This window comes from Gorilla gorilla, chromosome 23 (assembly GCF_029281585.2).
Source record: "Gorilla gorilla gorilla isolate KB3781 chromosome 23, NHGRI_mGorGor1-v2.1_pri, whole genome shotgun sequence".
NCBI classification, from domain to species: Eukaryota; Metazoa; Chordata; class Mammalia; order Primates; family Hominidae; genus Gorilla; species Gorilla gorilla.
Window position 1 is genome coordinate 3,799,675 of NC_086018.1, and position 18,496 is coordinate 3,818,170.

Here is an 18,496-nt window from a genome sequence, read left to right on the forward strand (position 1 = left end):
CCTTCTGAGTGGCTCAGGCACAATCAGTGTTGAGTTGGCATGAAATGAGAACTTAAACTCACCATTCCACTTTAAGAAGAACAAGGAGAAGGCAGGCAGAAGTGACCTTGGAGAACAGTATCTGAGCCAGAAGGCAGGAGGTCAGCAGGGGAGTCTTGAGTGGGAAACTCAACGGTAGCCTGACTGTCCTTGTCACAGGTTTAGCTGGGCACTGTTAGTTCCCCCCTTTGTCAGTTTGTGGGAATCTGGGCATCAGGGATCTGTTTCAGCCCTTCACATTTGTATTTGGGTGTTCTCAGCTTAAAACGATAGCAGCCTGCAGGAGCTCAGCTCTGCCTCCATTTATGGAGGGAAGAGAAACTAAGGAATGCTCCTTGGGGTGGTGTTGGGGAGCAGCTACATGGGAAAATGAAGGGTGCAGCACCAGTAAAAAGGTGCTCCCAGGACTCCCTCCCACCAGCACTCGGACCAAGGAAGAAGCATTTAATTTCAGCCAGATTTCTAGATGGTTGCTTTTATTTGTTTTCATCTGAATTTGTGCCAAGGATTCAACTTTTCCTTCTTATTTTATTAAAAACTTTATACACAGCATTAATAAATAGATATAAACTGCCATATACATGACAAACAGAGGGGCTAAATGAAATTCCCAAGGGTCAGCTGTTGAGTAAGTAACAAAAGCACGTCTTGGCATGATCAAATTCCCATATATGCAAATTAGGGACAGTGCTTTACCACAGAGTGTTTTAATTAATATTTATAAGTCACATAGTGCCTTTGAAAGGGCCAGTAAGCTGTTTATATTATTATCATGTCACACAAATAACAAACCCTTTGGAGATTGCTGCCTACTTTGCATTTTGGTCTAAGTAAGTGAGCATGTTGCCTGTGTTTCTCTCCCTTGTAGGTGTGGTGTCAGCACAGCGGCAGGTCACCGTTCAGGAAGGACCCTTGTACCGCACGGAGGGCTCCCACATCACTATCTGGTGCAATGTGAGTGGCTACCAGGGACCTTCTGAGCAGAATTTCCAGTGGTCCATTTACCTGCCTTCGTCGCCACAGCGAGAGGTGCAGATCGTCAGCACCATGGACTCTTCCTTCCCCTATGCCATCTACACCCAGCGCATCCGCGAAGGGAAGATCTTCATAGAAAGAGTCCAGGGGAACCCAACCCTATTGCACATCACAGATCTTCAGGCCTGGGATGCCGGAGAATATGAATGCCACACACCCAGCACCGATAAGCAATACTTTGGGATTTACAGTGCAAAGATGAACCTAGTGGGTAAGGAGAAGCTGTCTTCACGTTGCCAGCGTCTGGCTTGACTCAGTTCTTTAGTAGTGTAATTTTGCTTTATGCCATGCATTTGACTTTAAAAACAATCCCAAAACTCCCAACATATTTTATGGGTCAACAGATAGCACAAGGAAACTAAATTTCTGTGTTCACTTCTAAATAATAGGTGGTTGAGGGTGAAACTTTAAAAAGATCTAATGCAGATGTTAAGAATTTCATAAGTTAACTAACCCTGTAACTGGTGAAAAGGGATATGAAAATATAAGGCAAGGACGTTTGTGGTTGATGATCTGAATGACAAGGAAGGTGAGACTTATGACATCAGTTGGAAGAGAGGAGAAAACTCTCGGAAGGATAGGCCTTTGGGTAGCTCTGAGACCCACGGGGCACTGCTGAAGCAGGAAGCACATGTGGCTGCGGGTCCTTGCTCACACCTTGTACATTGAAGGTCCTTTGGCTCCATGCGTAAGGAACTATGAACTGGCTGTCTCCCTTGTTGCTCCTTAATGCTGAAGGAAACATGAGGAAGAGGGATGCAGGAGCTTCCAGTGTGGGCTGCACTGGTCACAGTGTTTGCCAGTTTCAAAGGGTTAACCGTATCAAGGCTGTTCTGTTTTTCTGCCTATCTTAATGTCCAGTTTTTATTATCACAACTAAGCAGTGGGTGTTGCTAGTTCTTTTATTAATACACATACTATCATTTGTTTATTTTTCCTTTCTCTAACTAGTCTGTGTCCCAGCAGGAGACCTTTTATTTTTCATGTGTGTGTGTGTGTGTGACAGAGTTTCGCTCTTGTTGCCCAGGCTGGAGTGCAATGGGGCTCACTGCAACCTCCACCTCCCTGGTTCAAGCAGTTCTCCTGCCTCAGCTTCCCGAGTAGCTGGGATTAGAGGCATGCACTACCATGCCTGGCTAATTTTGTATTTTTAGTAGAGATGGGGTTTCTCCATGTTGGTCAGGCTGGTCTCGAACTCCTGACCTCAGGTGATCCGCCTCCCTCAGCCTCCCAAAGTATTAGGATTATAGGTGTGAGCCACTGCACTTGGCCGTTCCCAGCAGGAGACCTGTAAGACCCAATCCTTGGGTGAGAACAGGGAGAAAACACATACTAGTTGTGACTAGGGTACTCTCATCATACAGAGAGGTGGTGCTATTTGATCTCCAGAAAGGTGCAAGCAAGGATCAGGGTATGATTCTGACCAAGGGATCACGGAGAAAATCTCTTCTCTTGCCTGAATCTCTCCAGACTGTGGCTTCCTTCCAGTGAGGACCCCTTTGATCGATGAATTGCGTGAAAATTAAACCCACTAAAAATAGGGTATGATGATTATAGTTTCTACCAAAAATGGTTTTTTAAAAAAATCATCTTCCTAGGGCTGCATTGCTGAAGTAAGTTACAGGATGGGGATGTGGGAAGGAAAGAAAGGATGTTGTATAGAAATGTAAAACTAAAAGTTCCAGGAGGTATTTCCATTAGAGGATCAGTCAGAAGTGAAGTTAAAGTATCTCAAAGCAGTGCCAGAATCAACAACAAATGTTATTTGACCTATAAGACAATTGTTTAAAGACAGTATTTTCAGGGAGTTCATTTATTATGTAATATGAAATACACCCCATGTTTTATCCAAGTGTTATTAGAATTCGAGACAGGTAAGTGTAAGCACCAAAATAATGCATTTCCAAATCTGAACAGAAAACTTTCTGTTTATGTGCATTTGGGGCTGTCTGTGGCCTTGAATCGATGGTTCAAGGATGACTGTTAGGGACGCAGTGCAGTGACACCTGCGTGGAATGGGAGCTTAGCCCCGGGAGTCTCAGATTCTGTGGCTTTGTGACTGCAGTCTCAGGACATTTCTGTGTTGCAGTGATCCCAGACTCCCTGCAGACCACTGCCATGCCCCAGACTCTGCACAGAGTGGAGCAGGACCCACTGGAGCTCACTTGTGAGGTGGCCTCGGAGACCGTTCAGCACAGCCACCTGTCTGTGGCCTGGCTCTGGCAGAAAGTTGGCGAGAAGCCCGTGGAGGTCATCTCCCTGAGCCGAGATTTCATGCTTCACTCCGGCAGCGAATATGCCCAGAGGCAGAGCCTGGGGGAGGTGCTGCTGGACAAGCTGGAGAGGACCACCTTCCGCCTCACCATCTTCCACCTGCAGCCTTCTGACCAGGGCGAGTTCTACTGCGAGGCCGCCGAGTGGATCCAGGATCCGGATGGGTCATGGTATGCTATGACCCGAAAGCGTTCCGAGGGAGCCGTGGTCAACGTCCAGCCAACTGGTCAGTCCCTCTGAGCCTCTTGTCCTGTCCTTTACTTGGTGGTGAAAGCTGTCAGATACTGGGAGAATGTGGAGACTCCTTCTTTGGGCACCTCTACCAGGACAGCAGGTTTTCATGTGAAGTTAAAGCCGGTCTTGTGTGCGGCCGGAGGGAGCTGAGGGATGTGCGGGACATAGGTATCCTAAGACCTGAGTCACAGGCAGGTGCCACACAGACTGAATCCTGCTTAGAGACATGCTTTCTTCCACCTATGTGGTGTTTACACTTTTTTGAATTAGAAACTCATTTTAAAAATTGGGAGATTTCTGAGAAACCATTTGTATCTTAAAACTCTGGGCTTTCATTCCCATTAGCCACAGTTGCTGCCCCGTTTAATGATGTTGCCTTCCTTGGGTACCCATCTGGTTTCATTTGTAGAAGCCATTTGAGATAATGAGACTTCCATCCAAGGTCTAACATTATGAACTAGAGAAATTTTGGCTTAAATTATTATTTTTTATCTAATAATAGTCTTTGGTGATATTTTGTAATTTCCAAAATGCTTTATCACATATTACTTCACCATCCCCCAGACGTTCTGTGAGGTGAGTAGGTGGTAGTACTCCTATTTTGCAGGTGAGGATGCTGAATGCAGATTACTTTATGTTGGGGCTCAAGAGGAGTCATAGGGCATGTGGATGAGGCCAGTCTGAGAGTACCAAGTTCCACTGTAGATGTTTTCTTAAGTGAAGGCCTGGAAGCGGTCCTTAGGAGGTTGCGTGATGCCTTTAGACACCATCATTTGTCTTGAGGCAAAATGATGGTGGCACAACCAGCTGAAACCCTCCCTGACTTCTCTTGGTATCTCCTGTGGCCCCAGACTCTACTCCCCAGTCTCATGAGCCCACCAGGCTCCAGGCCAGAGCTGACAGCTGTTGCTGGCTGCCTCTGCTGGGCTGAGGGCAGGTTCTCACATGGGCCTTCAGTTCCCCCAGCTTTGGTTGGAGCGTGGTTGTTGTGCCATCACTAAGTTGGTGATGAGTGGCCTGAAAGCCTTTCCTTGTGCGGATGCTCACTTCCAGTGAGGACTGTGGTGGTTCTGGTGAGTGAGTGTGGCTTTGTGGGAAATGAGCTGGTGAGTTGCAGTACAGGTGGGGTCCTTCTTCAGGACCTGTCTCTTGGGCTCCCTGTCCCATTTGCTGCAGTTAGTTGTCTGGGTCTTTGCATACTTTCTCTGCCATTCTAGAGTAATGCCTCAGACTCAGCTAACAGTACACATTTTGGGGCTTCTTCCCAGAAGTCTTCAATTGGAGGCTCCTGGGATGGGACCTGGGAAGCTGGATTTCTGGCATGCTTCCCAGGTGATTCTTCTGCTATCTACATTTTTTTCAACCAAAGCTTCTAGGGCAGAAGCCATTCTCTGGACATCACTTTAATAAGTCATCTAATGGATGTGAAATCTTTTACCATAGGGGTTGGTAGGGATAGGGAGCACTTTATCTGCTCTGTAGGACATTTAGCAGCTTCTGGATTTTTCAGTATTAAAAAATCTATCCAAGGGGCTTTATTTTATATTTATCCTTTCCCTTCCTGGATAGTTTTAAGATCAACTTCAAAAATTTGGGCCAAATTTTGAGTCCTAATGCTTTTAAATTAGGTTGCATCAGTTAATCTTCTTTATTTTAATCTTACCAATTTGGAATTAGAACTTTTTGAATTTACCCTGAAAATGTATCTAGACTAAGCCATCAAAAGGAAAACTAAGTGAAAAAAAAGTTGATGACTTCACTCTGCATTCCTGTGCTGTTTAGGTTCAGCAGTTGCATCTCCAACTCTACCCTTCTCAGTTTATTTCAGTAAACATGTAGCCAGTCTCCACAGCATTGAAGGTGTGATGGTGATAGGCATTAAGGGCTTCAAAGATGACTAGCACTGGTCCCTGCACTTAGACAGACCTGAGAACCAATGGACAAGTAAAATGTGCTAAGTGCATTGATAGCATTTGTATAGAGTGCTCTGGGAATACCAGAAATAGGAAGTGTTCTTGCAACCATAGTTTTCTCTGAATGGGATGGTTGATAAGACAAATCCAGGAACACCAATAAGTTTCTTGACTTGAACTGAGTCTGGAAGCTTGAGGAGTCAGCAGTAGAAGAAGCATAAAAGTGCAAAAGTGTTTGATATGTTTGGCAAGCAGAAAGGAGTCAAGTATGACTAGTTCCAGATGTTGAGTTCCAGATGTGTGTGATGAGAGGAAAGGGAGCCCAAAGCCCCAAATGCAGTGATATAGAGCCGGGGCTTGACTCTGTGGGCCAAGAGTTTTCAAGCTGTTCTTGGAACCCTGGAAGCCCCTCAAAGGTGCCTAGGAGGTTAGACATGGGTGTGTGTTGGTGTTCATGTGCACGTGTGCATACCCAGGAGTGCAGGGAGAAGGCATGCGAGGGCCTGGGTGGTCCCCCCTTGCTTCAACTATGTTTGGCAGCAGAAGATTTTATATGAATAAAAAGTCCCCTTCCTTTGTCCTCTTCTTCATAAAGTTTGAAGACCTCTGCTGCAGACAGCTGGAGAGGAGGTAGAGATTTTTAAGCAGGGAGAAAGACAATCAGATCAGGGTTTCAGAAAGAAAAACCTATGGAGGCCACCTGGAGGTTGATTAAATCTGTTGCATCTGAAGCCAAGAGACCAGGTAGAAAAGAGCTAATAAGTGCCAAGGCTAGGTCAGTGGGTGCCAGAGGTGAAAGAATAAAGAGCACAATGGAAGGAGGGGTCCAACTGTCTAGAAGCCCAGGGGCTGGGGCTGTGGCTCTGGGGGTTCCTTGAACTGTGGGAGGGAAGGAACAATAATGAGGACATGCGGGACATTTGCATTTGTGGCAGCATTGGTTGCCTTTTCTTTTTGTAAATTCTAATGAAAGAGCCCATCCATCAGATAGACTCTGATAGAGATGCTCAGTATGCGAAACACCCAGTGGGTCCTCAGACATAGGGGTCTGGGGCTCAGAGACAGAGCCTGAGAGTGATCAGGGCCCTGGAAGAGCCCATGGGGTTAAAATGGGAAAGGGCCTGGGAGAACAGCAGCAGTAAGAGGTGACCAGAGAAACAGGTGAGAGTGGAACAGAGTGGGCAGGCCAGCAAGAAGAAGAGCAGGAGAGAAGGGATCATAGAGCAGGCTCAGAGGCCTCAACCTGCTTGAGGAAAGCCTTTGGTTAGGATGGGGGTAGGGGTAGGGGTAGGGTGGATCATTCGTGACATTTGCTAAGTCAGTGAAGCCTAATTTCAGTGAGATGAAGTGGAAGGGGTATTGGAAAAAGCACAGGTCAGTTTCTAGAGATGTAATTGACTGGGCATAACCAAGGGCAGAAACGGGGGTGATGCGGGTAAATCTTGTGTCTTCAACCTGGGAACATGAAGGTGTCACCAAGGCATGGGGGGATTCCCCTGAGATAAGCAGAGTCTTTGGCCGCTGAAAGAAGAAAGCCAGAGTTACAGCCAGGCTAACCTGGAGCAATGGAAAGGTCTGAGGTCTAGGGTACCCCTTGCACAGCTCCAGTGGTGTTTATGTGGAAGGAGTGCTTTTCTGCCATTGATGTCGGGTTATAAATGACTAATTGGGTTGACGTGAGAGATAATATCCAGCAGATAACACGGGGACTGTCCCATATGGGTGTGTTCATCCAGGCAGATGGTGGCAGAGTGAAATGTGCTTCCTTCAATCCATGCCTCTTAAGACTGGTCTCTTGGGAGCTGAAAGCTGTGACAGCAGCTACTTCATTGGAGGAGAGGCCCTGGAGTTGATGACGTGGTTTTCCCTGTCAGGAAGTTTGGCTGCTAGAGAAAGTAGTTAGGTCACTGGAAAGAAGGGGTGTTTGCAGCAGGACACTGGCCTATATCGGGGGGAGGGGCTGGAGAGCCTGAGGAGCGGGAGGGGTAAAGCTGAGCTGTGGCTGGAAAAGAGGAATGTGGATGCTGCTCATGCGTGACTCTTATGTTTTCTCGGGGAAACAGAAACCTCGTCTGCTTGAAGAGTGCCTAGGACGGGATGAATGGGCAAGATCTTGAAGATAGTGGGAAAGACTAGACATGCCAGTCTAGGGAAGGCAGACAAGGTCAGAGCTAATGAATCTACATGGAATTCAAACATCTCTGCCATGAGATTTTTTCCACCTCAGTGTTCTTTTTAGAGGAACAGAGCTAGAACTGGGCAGTGGTCACAGCTCCAGTCTCTAACCCTTAACTCCGTTTTCTTCCCCCTGACTTCTGCCCTGGGTGCCTATGAGATACGATAGCTGTCTAATGGGATTAATAGCCACTGTACACTGGTACACAGGTTGTGGTGATGCTGTTAGTGGTGATGAGCCCCTCTTTGGTCACCCCCTCACGCCTGGTTAAACACCCAACTCAACAAAAATTAGCCAGATATGGTGGCTACTCTGGAGGCTGAGGTGGGAGGATGGCTGGAGCCTGGGAAGTCGAGGCTGCAGTGAGCCATGATCATGCCACTACACTCCAGCCTGGGCAACAGAGCGAGACCCTGTCACAATAAATAAGTAAATAAATAAAAATTTAAAAAACACCTAGGTCTTTGGAGGCTGCTTGGGTTTAGTAATCATTTCAGAGGCTGTCTGGCTTTCAGCAGAAGTAGGTACTTTCCTACTAAAGTACCTACTAAGTACTTCCTAAGTGGGAAAGTACCTACTAAGGTTTAACCAGGCGTGAGTACTTTGTAGGTACTTTCCCACTAAAGTAGGTACTTTCCTACTAAAGTAAGTACTTAGTAGGTACTTCAGTGGGAAAGTACCTACTTCCATTGAAATCTGCCTAAAGATTTGATCTGACAGGTGGTAAACTAGTGAACAGACATTAGTTTTTATTTTTTCTATGTAATTCTGTTAGGGTTTTGTCATAGCTACATCTTATTTCTAGTATTCACATGGCGGGGGGTAGAGAGGGAATTTTAATCTTTGAGCATTTGTTAGGATTGGGCCAGCACCTAGGCCACTCTGTAATTTTTTCCCACAGACCTCAGTGGGGTAAGTCTTACAATATCTGCTGAAAAATGTTTATAATGCTGTTGCTTAAATAGAGTTCTGGGTGCATATATCAAGGCTAGATATTTGTAATCCACCATTTGAGTGATATTAGTAGCTTCTCACTGAACTGGGGGTCTCATGCAAGACATCTAAAGCTTCAGACTGAGCCCCATTGGTTTAACTGGGGTAACAGTTTGCTTAGACCGTCTGGGCTGAAGTAGTTTTGAATTCTGTCTGTGATATTCAGGCGTTTCTCTGGACCTCAGATAACCTGGGTCTGAGTTGGATTTTACTCTCAAGCCAAGTGCTGTGGTCCTCCCCGCAATTAGTATTGTAAAGAAGAGGAAGGATAGTGGGAATGTGCTAATGTGGTTTAGTTGGCTGGGGCCCTCATTCACCTAGAATGTGTCTCTTTTCTTAATTGTTCTCTCAGACAAAGAATTCACTGTTCGGCTGGAAACAGAGAAGTGGCTGCACACGGTGGGCGAGCCGGTGGAGTTCAGATGCATCCTGGAGGCTCAGAATGTTCCCGACCGTTACTTTGCTGTCTCCTGGGCCTTCAACAGCTCGCTCATTGCCACCATAGGCCCTAACGCTGTGCGTGTCCTCAACAGCGAATTTGCTCACCGGGAAGCCAGGGGACAGCTTAACGTGGCCAAAGAGAGCGACAGTGTCTTTGTGCTGAAGATCTACCACCTCCGCCAGGAAGATAGAGGGAAATACAACTGCTGGGTGACTGAGCGAGAGAAAACCGTGACGGGGGAATTCATTGATAAGGAGAGCAAGCGTCCCAAGAACATCCCCATCATAGTCCTCCCCCTCGGTAAGTAGAGAGATGTGCTGCTTTCTTCTCCTTTGGCTCAGCATCATTTAGGAGAGGTAGGGGGAGAGAGAATAGTGTGGTGAGGGTGAGGGGAGACAGATGGAACCCTCGAGGTTAATGCAGAGCTGGGGGAAAAACCGTTGAGCCTCTTTTCCCTGTTGTAGCCCACCTGCCTACATTTAGCAGTCTTCCCATAGCAGAGGATCAGGATCAGGGGTGTCCAGGATCAGGGTGTCCAGATAGGGCTGGGCATAGGCCTATCTGATTGCTAGCAGCCCTGTGCATACACAAGCAGTGCCAGCTCAGCTTGGAGGGAAACCAGGAATCCCAGAAAGCTGTTTGCTCTTGTGTGGGAATCAAGTCCCAGAAGAAGTGGGTAGATAGATGCCTGCCTTGAAATCTCACTTAAGGAGAGCTGGTCTTTTATGGGAGGATTTTAAATCATAAAGTGCATTATTAAGGATTTGCCATCTGGGTTTTTCAGGTATAAAGGCTGGCATTTCCCTAAATGGCTTTTCCCTGTTGAAATTGTGTTTCTAAAAGTCAGTGGATGGGACCTCTCACATCTTCCTGGAGCATAGCCTTTTAAGCTTAGCTGATTTCTGAGGCTGCCTCAGTGGGCTCCCAGCCTTCATGTAGACTGGCCTTGTGTGGGTGGGTAGTGGCCATTGCTAGGGATTCCAGAAACTACCGGTGTTTGCTTGTGTTGTGTTTAAACATTCATAGTATCAAAATATTCTTATTAATCTCATTCTCCCATAGTTCTGTTTTTAGTAAAGAGAATAAAAACCTATGATGCTCTGATTTTAAACAAGTGGTAAAGTTTTAAGACTAACCTTTAACCTTTTCTCAGCTGCTAAAACTATTCTTTCTCTGAGCCTTGTAATAATTTCCTTTACTTTTTATTTATACGCTTTAATATTTAAAATATTTCTCTTCAAGTGTGAAGTAAAAAGTAGCCATAGGGGTCCTCTTGTCAGTCTTTTCTTCTTTTCTCATCAACTGGATTATTTTCTTTTATGCTTATTATTATTTTGTTAAAAACCATGCACACACATACCTAATTATCTTTTTTTTCCTGGCAATACATATTTTAATTTGTTTCATTTTTATGATGACAAATAATTTTCAAGTTTATTTCCTTGTTTAAATACAAAGCTAAACCACAAACAGGTATAATCAAGACATTGTGTCTCACATTTATACTCCCGTCGGATCCTCTTCCAATTTGCTGACCACTGACCAGGGTAGCATGGGGGAGGGGGTGGGAGGGAAGACTTTCTTAGGTAACACCGTCGTAAGGCCCGAGGTGGGGTTGGGGGGAAAATCAAAGATGAGGACAGGCTCTCATACCTGTCTCCATTCACATTTACCTGGGACCAGGGTGGGCAGGAGACACCAGGTCATGGCTCCTGAGCCCCGGCCCCCTGGACTGAAGGGACAGTGTGTGAGAATCAGTTCTGTGAAGGGTGGGAGGAAGCAGCCACCTATTCCTCCTGCCTTCACTCTTAAGGTGAAAACCTTAGTCCTATCCTTGATTCCTGGGGGCTGCCGGGCCCTGTGTGCTCCCCTGCACACCTGGGTGCCTTTCTGAGGCTGGCAGCAGCGGCTGGGGTCAGGGGTCCTGGGCTCCTAGGCTCACACCTCAGCTCAGTTGCATCCTTGCAGGAGGACACTGGGTATCTGACAAACACAAGGCCTCGACAGCAGGTCTGGAACTTTCAACCCCAGCAGGATGAGGGGGAATGGGGGTGGATGTCAGGTAAGTAATCTCTGGTTCCACTACAAAACTTTATTTTTGATTAGAGTACCATTCTCAATCTCTTCTACAAAAAGCCAAAGAAAGCAAAAAAAAAAAAAAAAGCAGCCACTTCACTCACTTCAAGACCTGTATACATGTAAGTTGTTTTCTGTGGCTTTTTTAAAAATTATTTTTAATTTTTATTATTATTTTTAAAATAAATTCAGTGTTCACATTTCTATAAAGAATTAACCTAGTTTCAGGAAACCCTGCCCCAGCGGGGCAGGTAAGCAACACTCTCCCTGCCCACATCTAGTTTGATTTCGCGCCCTGATGCTTCAAGGTGCCCAGAAAAGCGGCAGCTTGTGGAAGAGGAAATCTATGCCCGGCCCGTGCTTGGGGCCAAGGGCTCAGTAAGCTTTCGAGAAAACAGAGGGGAAGACTAGCTTACTGCAAAAACCTTTTTAAAAAATATTCATACACTTCAGTGAGCGCCTGTCGAGACGTTAGGAGAACAAGAGCTTGGAAACATCCCGTCCAGGCCATTGGGAGGCAGCGTCTTCCTCACACCCCGTCCCTGGATGTCGGGGGTGCAGGGGGAAGGTCCCGGCTCTTCCACTGGAGAAAGGAGACTCACCTAGCTTCCTAGTTCATGTTTGACTATTTCCTCTAAAACCTGTGCTGAGTCTTTGACTGCATGCACGGGAAGCACAAACGTTCGGCTTGTATGCAAAAGAAAGTACAAAAACAACTAGAATATAAAAGTTTTGGTAATATAAGGCCATCTGTTCAAGTCCACCTTGGAAACCTGTAACAGATATTTAAATACTACAGTGAAAAGGCATCTTAATATACTTTTTAAAAACATCTGAAGTAATCCGCTAAGATTAAGTGTGTAAAAAAAAATTCAATTCCCTTTGAGGGCACTTTGTCCTTTGAAGAAGGGAAAGTGGGGCGGGGAGGGCGCGGGGCCCACCGGTTAATGCTTCAGCCATGGGTGGGCTTCAATGGAAGCCTTGCTGCGGTCCCCATAGTCATACAGGAGCTCCTCCCCAGCCACCATGTCTTGGGAGGCGATGAGGATGAGGTGAGGTACGCCGTCGATGTCGTGCTGTTTGGTTTGGCAGTTCCCACATTTGCTGTGATTGATCGGTCTTCCTAGGCAATTTGTCTCTCTAGTTGCATCCACGCAGTAGGTTTTGCTCAGATACTGAAAATAGTACATGTAGCAGCCCGTGGAAGGGTCATGTGCATACAGAGCCTCCCGTTTCTTGGCGTCGGTGATCTCGATGAGGTCCCCGTGGTATTCCACCACAAAGTCACCCCGGGAGAACTGCTTGGTGGCAATCACACCCCTGCCTTTGCCATCGATGAGGTCAATCTTCATTCCTTCTTCCTTCCCACTTTCAATCAATTCATCTATTCTTTTCCTTTCTTCAGACTGCAGCTCGGCTTTGCTCTTCCTGGAGCTCCTTCGGACAGGGTAGAAATCCGTAAGTTTGCGATTCTGTTGCGTTTTTCCTTGAGCTTTTTTTCGGGGGGCCTGTTTGCCCTTGATGGGCTTTTTCAGGGCTTGCTTGGCGATGGCTGCATTGGTGGAATCACAAGATGAGGGTGGAGTTTTTGGAGGTTCTGCTGCTTCAGATTTTTGGTTTGGAAAAGGTACCAGGGGACCTCTCCTGGCGTCTTTGATCTTCTGTTCCTCGGACTTCACGGCACTCCGTACTGCGTTCCCAGCATTTCTTTTCTCTTCTCGTTTCCTGTAGATTCCGGCTAATGGTTTCCCCTGGCATTTGACTTCGTGATGTGTAACTGAGTTCTCTTCCTGAAGGGGGAAACGCATTCCAGAGCATTTGTTCGGGCTCATGTAGGAATAGATCTTTGACTGCCCGGTAAATACGTTCTCCCCGTCGGTGCGGGGCCTCCCCGGGCCCCTCCGCTCCACCATCTCCGGGCCCGGGGCCCTCGCTGCCGCCGCCGCCGCCGCCGCCGCCGCCTCCACCGCGCGGGGCTTGGACATCTTCCTGCCTGCAGCCCGGCCAGGCCCATGGCAGCGCGCCCCGCGCCCTAGCCGCCGCCGCTACCGGGCCACCACCGCTGCCGCTGCCGCTGCCGCTGCTGCTGCTGCTGCTGCTGCCGCCGCCACCAGCGCTGCCGCGGCGCCCCGGGGAAGGGCCGGCGGCGCCCCACGGCGCCCCCTTTCCCCATGGCCGGCAAGGCAGGGCCCGGCACCCGCGCACCGCGGCAGCCCCGGGCCGCCCAGGGTGAGGCACGCAGGGAGGGAGGCACAGGCGGCGCGTCCTCAGCAGCCCGCCCGCCCGCTCCACCTAATTATCTTGAAATTCTTTTGTTTCTTAGCCTTTTCCACCCTGCAATGCCTAGCATGGTGCTTTGCATAGAGTAGGTGCTCGCTGAATACTGTACAACTGAAATTATTGAATTGAATGCCCACTGTCTTTACTATTTTCCTGTCAGTCTGTGCTTGCCTTAACCACGGACTCTCTACTTTTAAATCTGCAACTAATTCTTCATTGTTTTCTAAGGATCAAGTGAAGGGCAGCCACGCTGTTTACTTCCTATATTTTTTGTACTAAGATTTCCCCCAACCCCTTCTGAGAACTGGTTTGATGATCTGTGGCCTGCTATATTGCTTTTCCAGCAGATAACTGGGTAGTTAAAGTCCCCCAGCACCACCAGATCCTGTCCCAAGGCCACTCGGATAAGTCGGCTGAAGAACAACAAAAATCACATCGGTAATGGTGATAATGCCTTGGATTTTAATGGCACTCTTCCTCCTAAGAGACCAAAGTGCTTCTGCATATATCATCTCCTTCTCCGCTCCCTCCTCTCAAATCCTCGTAGAGGCCAATATGATATCCATCTAATGAATGAAGAAATCAGAGCACCACACAGGAAGTGACAGAGCTGATGGTTCAGTTAGTGGTTGAGCTTGCATTGCATTAGGAAATATTTGCTTCTAACTCCACACCCACCGCCCTGCGCTTAGCCTGTGCTACACCATCAACTTCCTGATTTGAAATTTCATTTGCGAATGTGTACTCAGATTTTTATTAGTTCTGTCCTAGTTTTCACTTAATCCAGAGAGTTTAAAATTGTCGGCTGCCTTTTCTCAGGCCTGGAAATTCTTGTAAATAGTGTTAGTGGGCAGTGAGGCACCAGGTCTGTAGTTGCCTTTGCCTCAGCTGCTATAATAAAATAGCATTTCTTCTTGTAGCCCCACATTCTAACTATGTGGGTTTCCAGGCTTGCTCAAGCAACAGAGCACCACCAAACAGTAGCCCTTTCAATAAATGAGCCAGGACTTGCGTAAGCGTCCACTGGGATGACAGTAGGGGATGAGAGTGAGGTCCTGCAAGTCATTCTCCTGCTTAAGACAAGTGAAAGGATTTTCTTCCTTGATGCTGCAGTTGCCCTTTTAATCCCTTATTTTGAATTGGTAACAGTGGGGATGAGTCTTTAATCTAAAGAGGAATATTATTGTTATTAATGATGATGAAAAATAATTACCTCATCTAATCCTGTCAATGTCATGCCCTAAGAAGTAGGCACTATTAGTATCTCCATTTTTCACATGAGAAATTGGAGCTTTGGTAGGTTAAGGAAGAACCACAGGATTACAGAGTTAGGAAGTCTCCAAATGCATCCCCTTAACCATTAGTGCTATAGATGGTGACTGTTCGGGAGCCTGATTATCTCTATGAATCATCCTGGTATGACTCCTGGGGGAGGTTGCCCTCCTGGGAAAATTGCTATTCCCTGCCCCATCCAGACCTTTTATTTTTCACATAAAACAAGCACATCCAGAATGGCTAGCAGGCATCCTCACTATAATAAGAGCTACATTTTGAGGCTCAGTGCTCGTCTTTGTTTCTGCTTGTTGGGGAAATAAAGGAGAGAAAAGATTTGATTCAAATGCATTGTTATGTGTATGTGTGTGTTTTCTCTTGGTAATTGGGTGTGCCTCTTAAAATCTGGGATTTGATTTAATTAATTGGTTTAAATTATTGCATGTATTTAATGTGGGTGGTACCCAAAAATTGGAGCCAAATTAGTTACTTTGTGTTCTTTAATACTTACAGACCTTCTGAACTCAATATAGATAATTATACAAAATACTACATGCATAATTAAAACATATTAGGCTATCTGTGATGTTTATAAAAACAAAGAGTTATGTGGAATAATAAAATTAATCATGATCATGATGAGCAGTTTTTGAAAACCTACTATGTGTTAGGTGAATCTATACGCGTCATCTCATTTACTTTTTAATATTTAAAGAATTCTACAATTAAAGGTGGCTCTCTACCTGTCTTACAGAAGAAGAGGCTGAGGCATGTCGAGTTTAAATAATTTGATTGAGTGAATTCAGATAGTTAAGTGAGCAGCAGAGGCTAGATGAGACAGGGAAGGGAGTGGAATCCTTATCCCAAACTTTTGATTGGCCGAATGTTTCTAGAAAGAGAGCAAAGGAGCCCCAGGGCTGACTGGACAGGCGGGAGAGTGGTGGATGACGAGCTGCTGGCTTTGTTTTCTTCCTGTGTGTTAATGAAAGAATGAAAGCCTGCTCCTCATGCACTCTGCGAAACTAGACCATCTGTGCTCCCTTATTACCCACACTTAAGCACACGTTATCATCCAAATACTTACTGTCAGTTTTTTTTTTTTCGTATTTCCTAAATTGTCCTGAAGGACTCAAATGGCACATTATGGATGTTCAGCTTTTATTTGACTGCTTTGGTATCGAATGGTAGGAAGAGGGAAGTGAAGTAGGATTTTGGAGTTACTCTTCTTGCTGAAAATTCAACTTGAAAAACCCTGAACTCCAGCTGAATAGATTACCCAATAAATTGTTTTATGCCCTAATCATCACGCCACTATGTTGTATTTCTTAGGTTCTTATTCAGGCTCAGGTCTTAGAACCTCGTTATCACAGTTCTCTGCACACAGCAAAGAACATCCTAGATTATCAGATCTAAAACCACAGGGAGCAATGCCCAGAACCAGCCAGGGCTTACATCAGCTAGGGTCAGAGAGTTTTTGACCCTCTGAGGCTCACCGTACCTGAATATGATTCCATTTGCACCCCTCCTCCTGTTTCCTCTGTGGGGAGGGCGCTGTGGAGACCATAAAGCCTCCAGGGTGTTTCTCTCTCCCTCTTCCTAGAGAGCAGCATCTCTGTGGAGGTGGCCAGCAATGCCAGCGTCATCCTTGAGGGCGAGGACCTGCGCTTCTCCTGCAGCGTCCGCATGGCAGGCAGGCTGCAGGGTCGCTTCTCTGTCATCTGGCAGCTTGTGGACAGGCAGAACCGCCGCAGCAATATCATGTGGCTAGACCGGGATGGCACCGTGCAGCCAGGCTCGTCCTACTGGGAGCGCGGCAGCTTTGGGAGCGTCCAGATGGAGCAGGTGCAGCCCAACTCATTCAGCCTGGGCATCTTCAACAGCAGGAAGGAGGACGAGGGCCAGTATGAATGCCATGTGACTGAATGGGTGCGGGTGGTGGATGGCGAGTAGCAGATTGTTGGGGAGCGTGGGGCCAGCACTCCCATCTCCATCATAGCTCTTGGTGAGTGAGCGGTGGGACTGGCAGTGGGTCTGGCATGGAGACAGCTTCAGTGTCAAACAACTTATCCTGACTTTTGTCTGTCAGAGTTCTAGCAGGAAACTATGGCCAGTCTTTTACCTATACAGTTTGAAGTACTTTCCTTTATATCTATTTTGTTTCTTATAAGGGTTTAATTAATTAAGATAGTGCTAGCAGGGACTAAGGGACCCACAGTGGATGATGGGGCTCCTGAGGGATAGCAATAGCTGGAAGCTGTATCTACTCCTAGTCTGGCTGGGAGAGAGTGATGTTATCAGAACTCCATCCAGGTTAGTGAAGCCACCCAGCCATAGTGGTGGCCCCAGGTGGAGGAGCATGGCCACTGCCAGCCTGGCCTTAAAGAGAGCACAGTGGCTGAGCACTGTGTGGCATGTCTTTCCTGCCCTGCTGCTCAGGGGCCAGCCTTCCTGAAAGAGAGCAGAGAAGGGTATAAAATTATCTGTTGTCATTTATTTAGCATTTACTATGTTCCTGGCTAATCCTTAACACTTAAGCTTAGTTGTCCCATTGAATCCCCACCTAGCCAAGTGACAGACACTTTCATTTTATGGAGGAAACTGAGACTGAGACACATTAAATACTTTGCCTAAGGCTAGAAGTTTCTACTACCTGATGGGGCCCATACCTAACAAAGCTATTCCCTCATTAGCATGGAATGAAAAGATACCTTGAGATTTGCTAAAACCAAGGAAGATTAGATTTGCTTCTCACTGGGGTAAAGAGGCTTCTATCAACATTTATCTGCCTGGATATAATCAGTATATTAGATTTTAAATGACCAGTCTGTGACTTTGCTGGGAAAGAAATTTGTTATGTCAGGTCTTCCTGTTTATCAGGAGACATCGGTTGTCCTCAGCAACTTTATGTCCCACTCCCTGGGACTGTGTCACCACCTTCCTTGCAGGTCAGGATGGTGGTGCTTTTGGATACTTCCAGTAAAGACGGCAGCCCCGAGCGGTTTTTGTCCTTGACAGAGTCCTCCATTTTCTTACCCCTCTGAGATTAGAATTACATTTGTTTTCTAAAGCTTAATCCTAAAGATTGACCTGCTTTTTGCAGTAATTATATGGCTCAGATTTCTGTTTTAGAAACTTCCTCCAGTGATTGCGTTTCCTGATCAGCTCAGTTCCTGTGTCCATACTCAGCAACTATGTGGACCCAGTGAGATGGAACTTGGGGGACAACTTTTGGATGTCCAGTACTGGTTTTTTTTTTTTTTTTTTTAACCATCCTGGAAGGTTAGGAATGTCCAATGAGTGATTAGAGTTAGTGAGGATTGTTTCTCTAGAAGTAATTTATGGTATCAGGTTATCCCCTGAGTTTTTTCTTACTCACCATATGTCTGGTGGTTCTCACAGCCAGGGGCACTGAGGGGCTCTGCCCTGGGATCTGGAGGCCAGCACTGTTCACCTGATCTCCACCACTGAGATACCTCTGGTTACAGCCATAATCAGGTGGCCCAAAGGACTGAACAAGGAAGAATGGGAGGGCACTCTAGACTAATTGAGGTTGTCTTTTCAGTCTAAAGTTAACAATGACACACATGAATTTTCATATCAGTATAATTAGATGCGGGTCCCAAATGTACAATGGGCCATTATGGCTGTTCAGTTAGAGCAGCTTGGGTGCTCTGTGACTGTGGCATGTGTCTGTGTCAGGACTAGACAAAGTCATTTGCTTGGGGAAGCTCTCTCCCCTTCAGGTGTGAGGCCAGGAGCACC

At 46.6% G+C, this 18,496-nt stretch overlaps 2 protein-coding genes across 2 annotated transcripts in view; one reads left to right on the forward strand and one right to left on the reverse strand.

The window, feature by feature from the left end:
• Positions 1 to 879: 879 nt before the first annotated feature.
• The window catches only part of LOC129529647 (immunoglobulin superfamily member 3-like), a 39,421-nt gene continuing 21,804 nt past the window's right edge, over positions 880 to 18,496 (forward strand). Inside the window, 5 exon segments of the mRNA XM_055375384.1 lie at positions 880 to 1,285; positions 3,164 to 3,574; positions 9,017 to 9,406; positions 13,807 to 13,870; positions 16,339 to 16,736. Of these exon segments, the coding sequence (XP_055231359.1) occupies positions 880 to 1,285; positions 3,164 to 3,574; positions 9,017 to 9,406; positions 13,807 to 13,870; positions 16,339 to 16,736 (1,669 nt within the window).
• Positions 11,511 to 13,205, reverse strand: LOC129529426 (N-lysine methyltransferase KMT5A-like). Its single transcript, XM_055374336.2, has one exon. It carries the CDS (start codon positions 13,165 to 13,167, stop codon positions 12,127 to 12,129), a length of 1,041 nt encoding a protein of 346 aa, XP_055230311.1. The 5' UTR covers positions 13,168 to 13,205; the 3' UTR covers positions 11,511 to 12,126.

Coding starts and splice junctions, on each gene's coding strand:
- LOC129529426 (XM_055374336.2), bottom strand. CDS start 13,167: ATGTCCAAGCCCCGCGCGGTGGAGGCGGCGGCGGCGGCGGCGGCGGCG.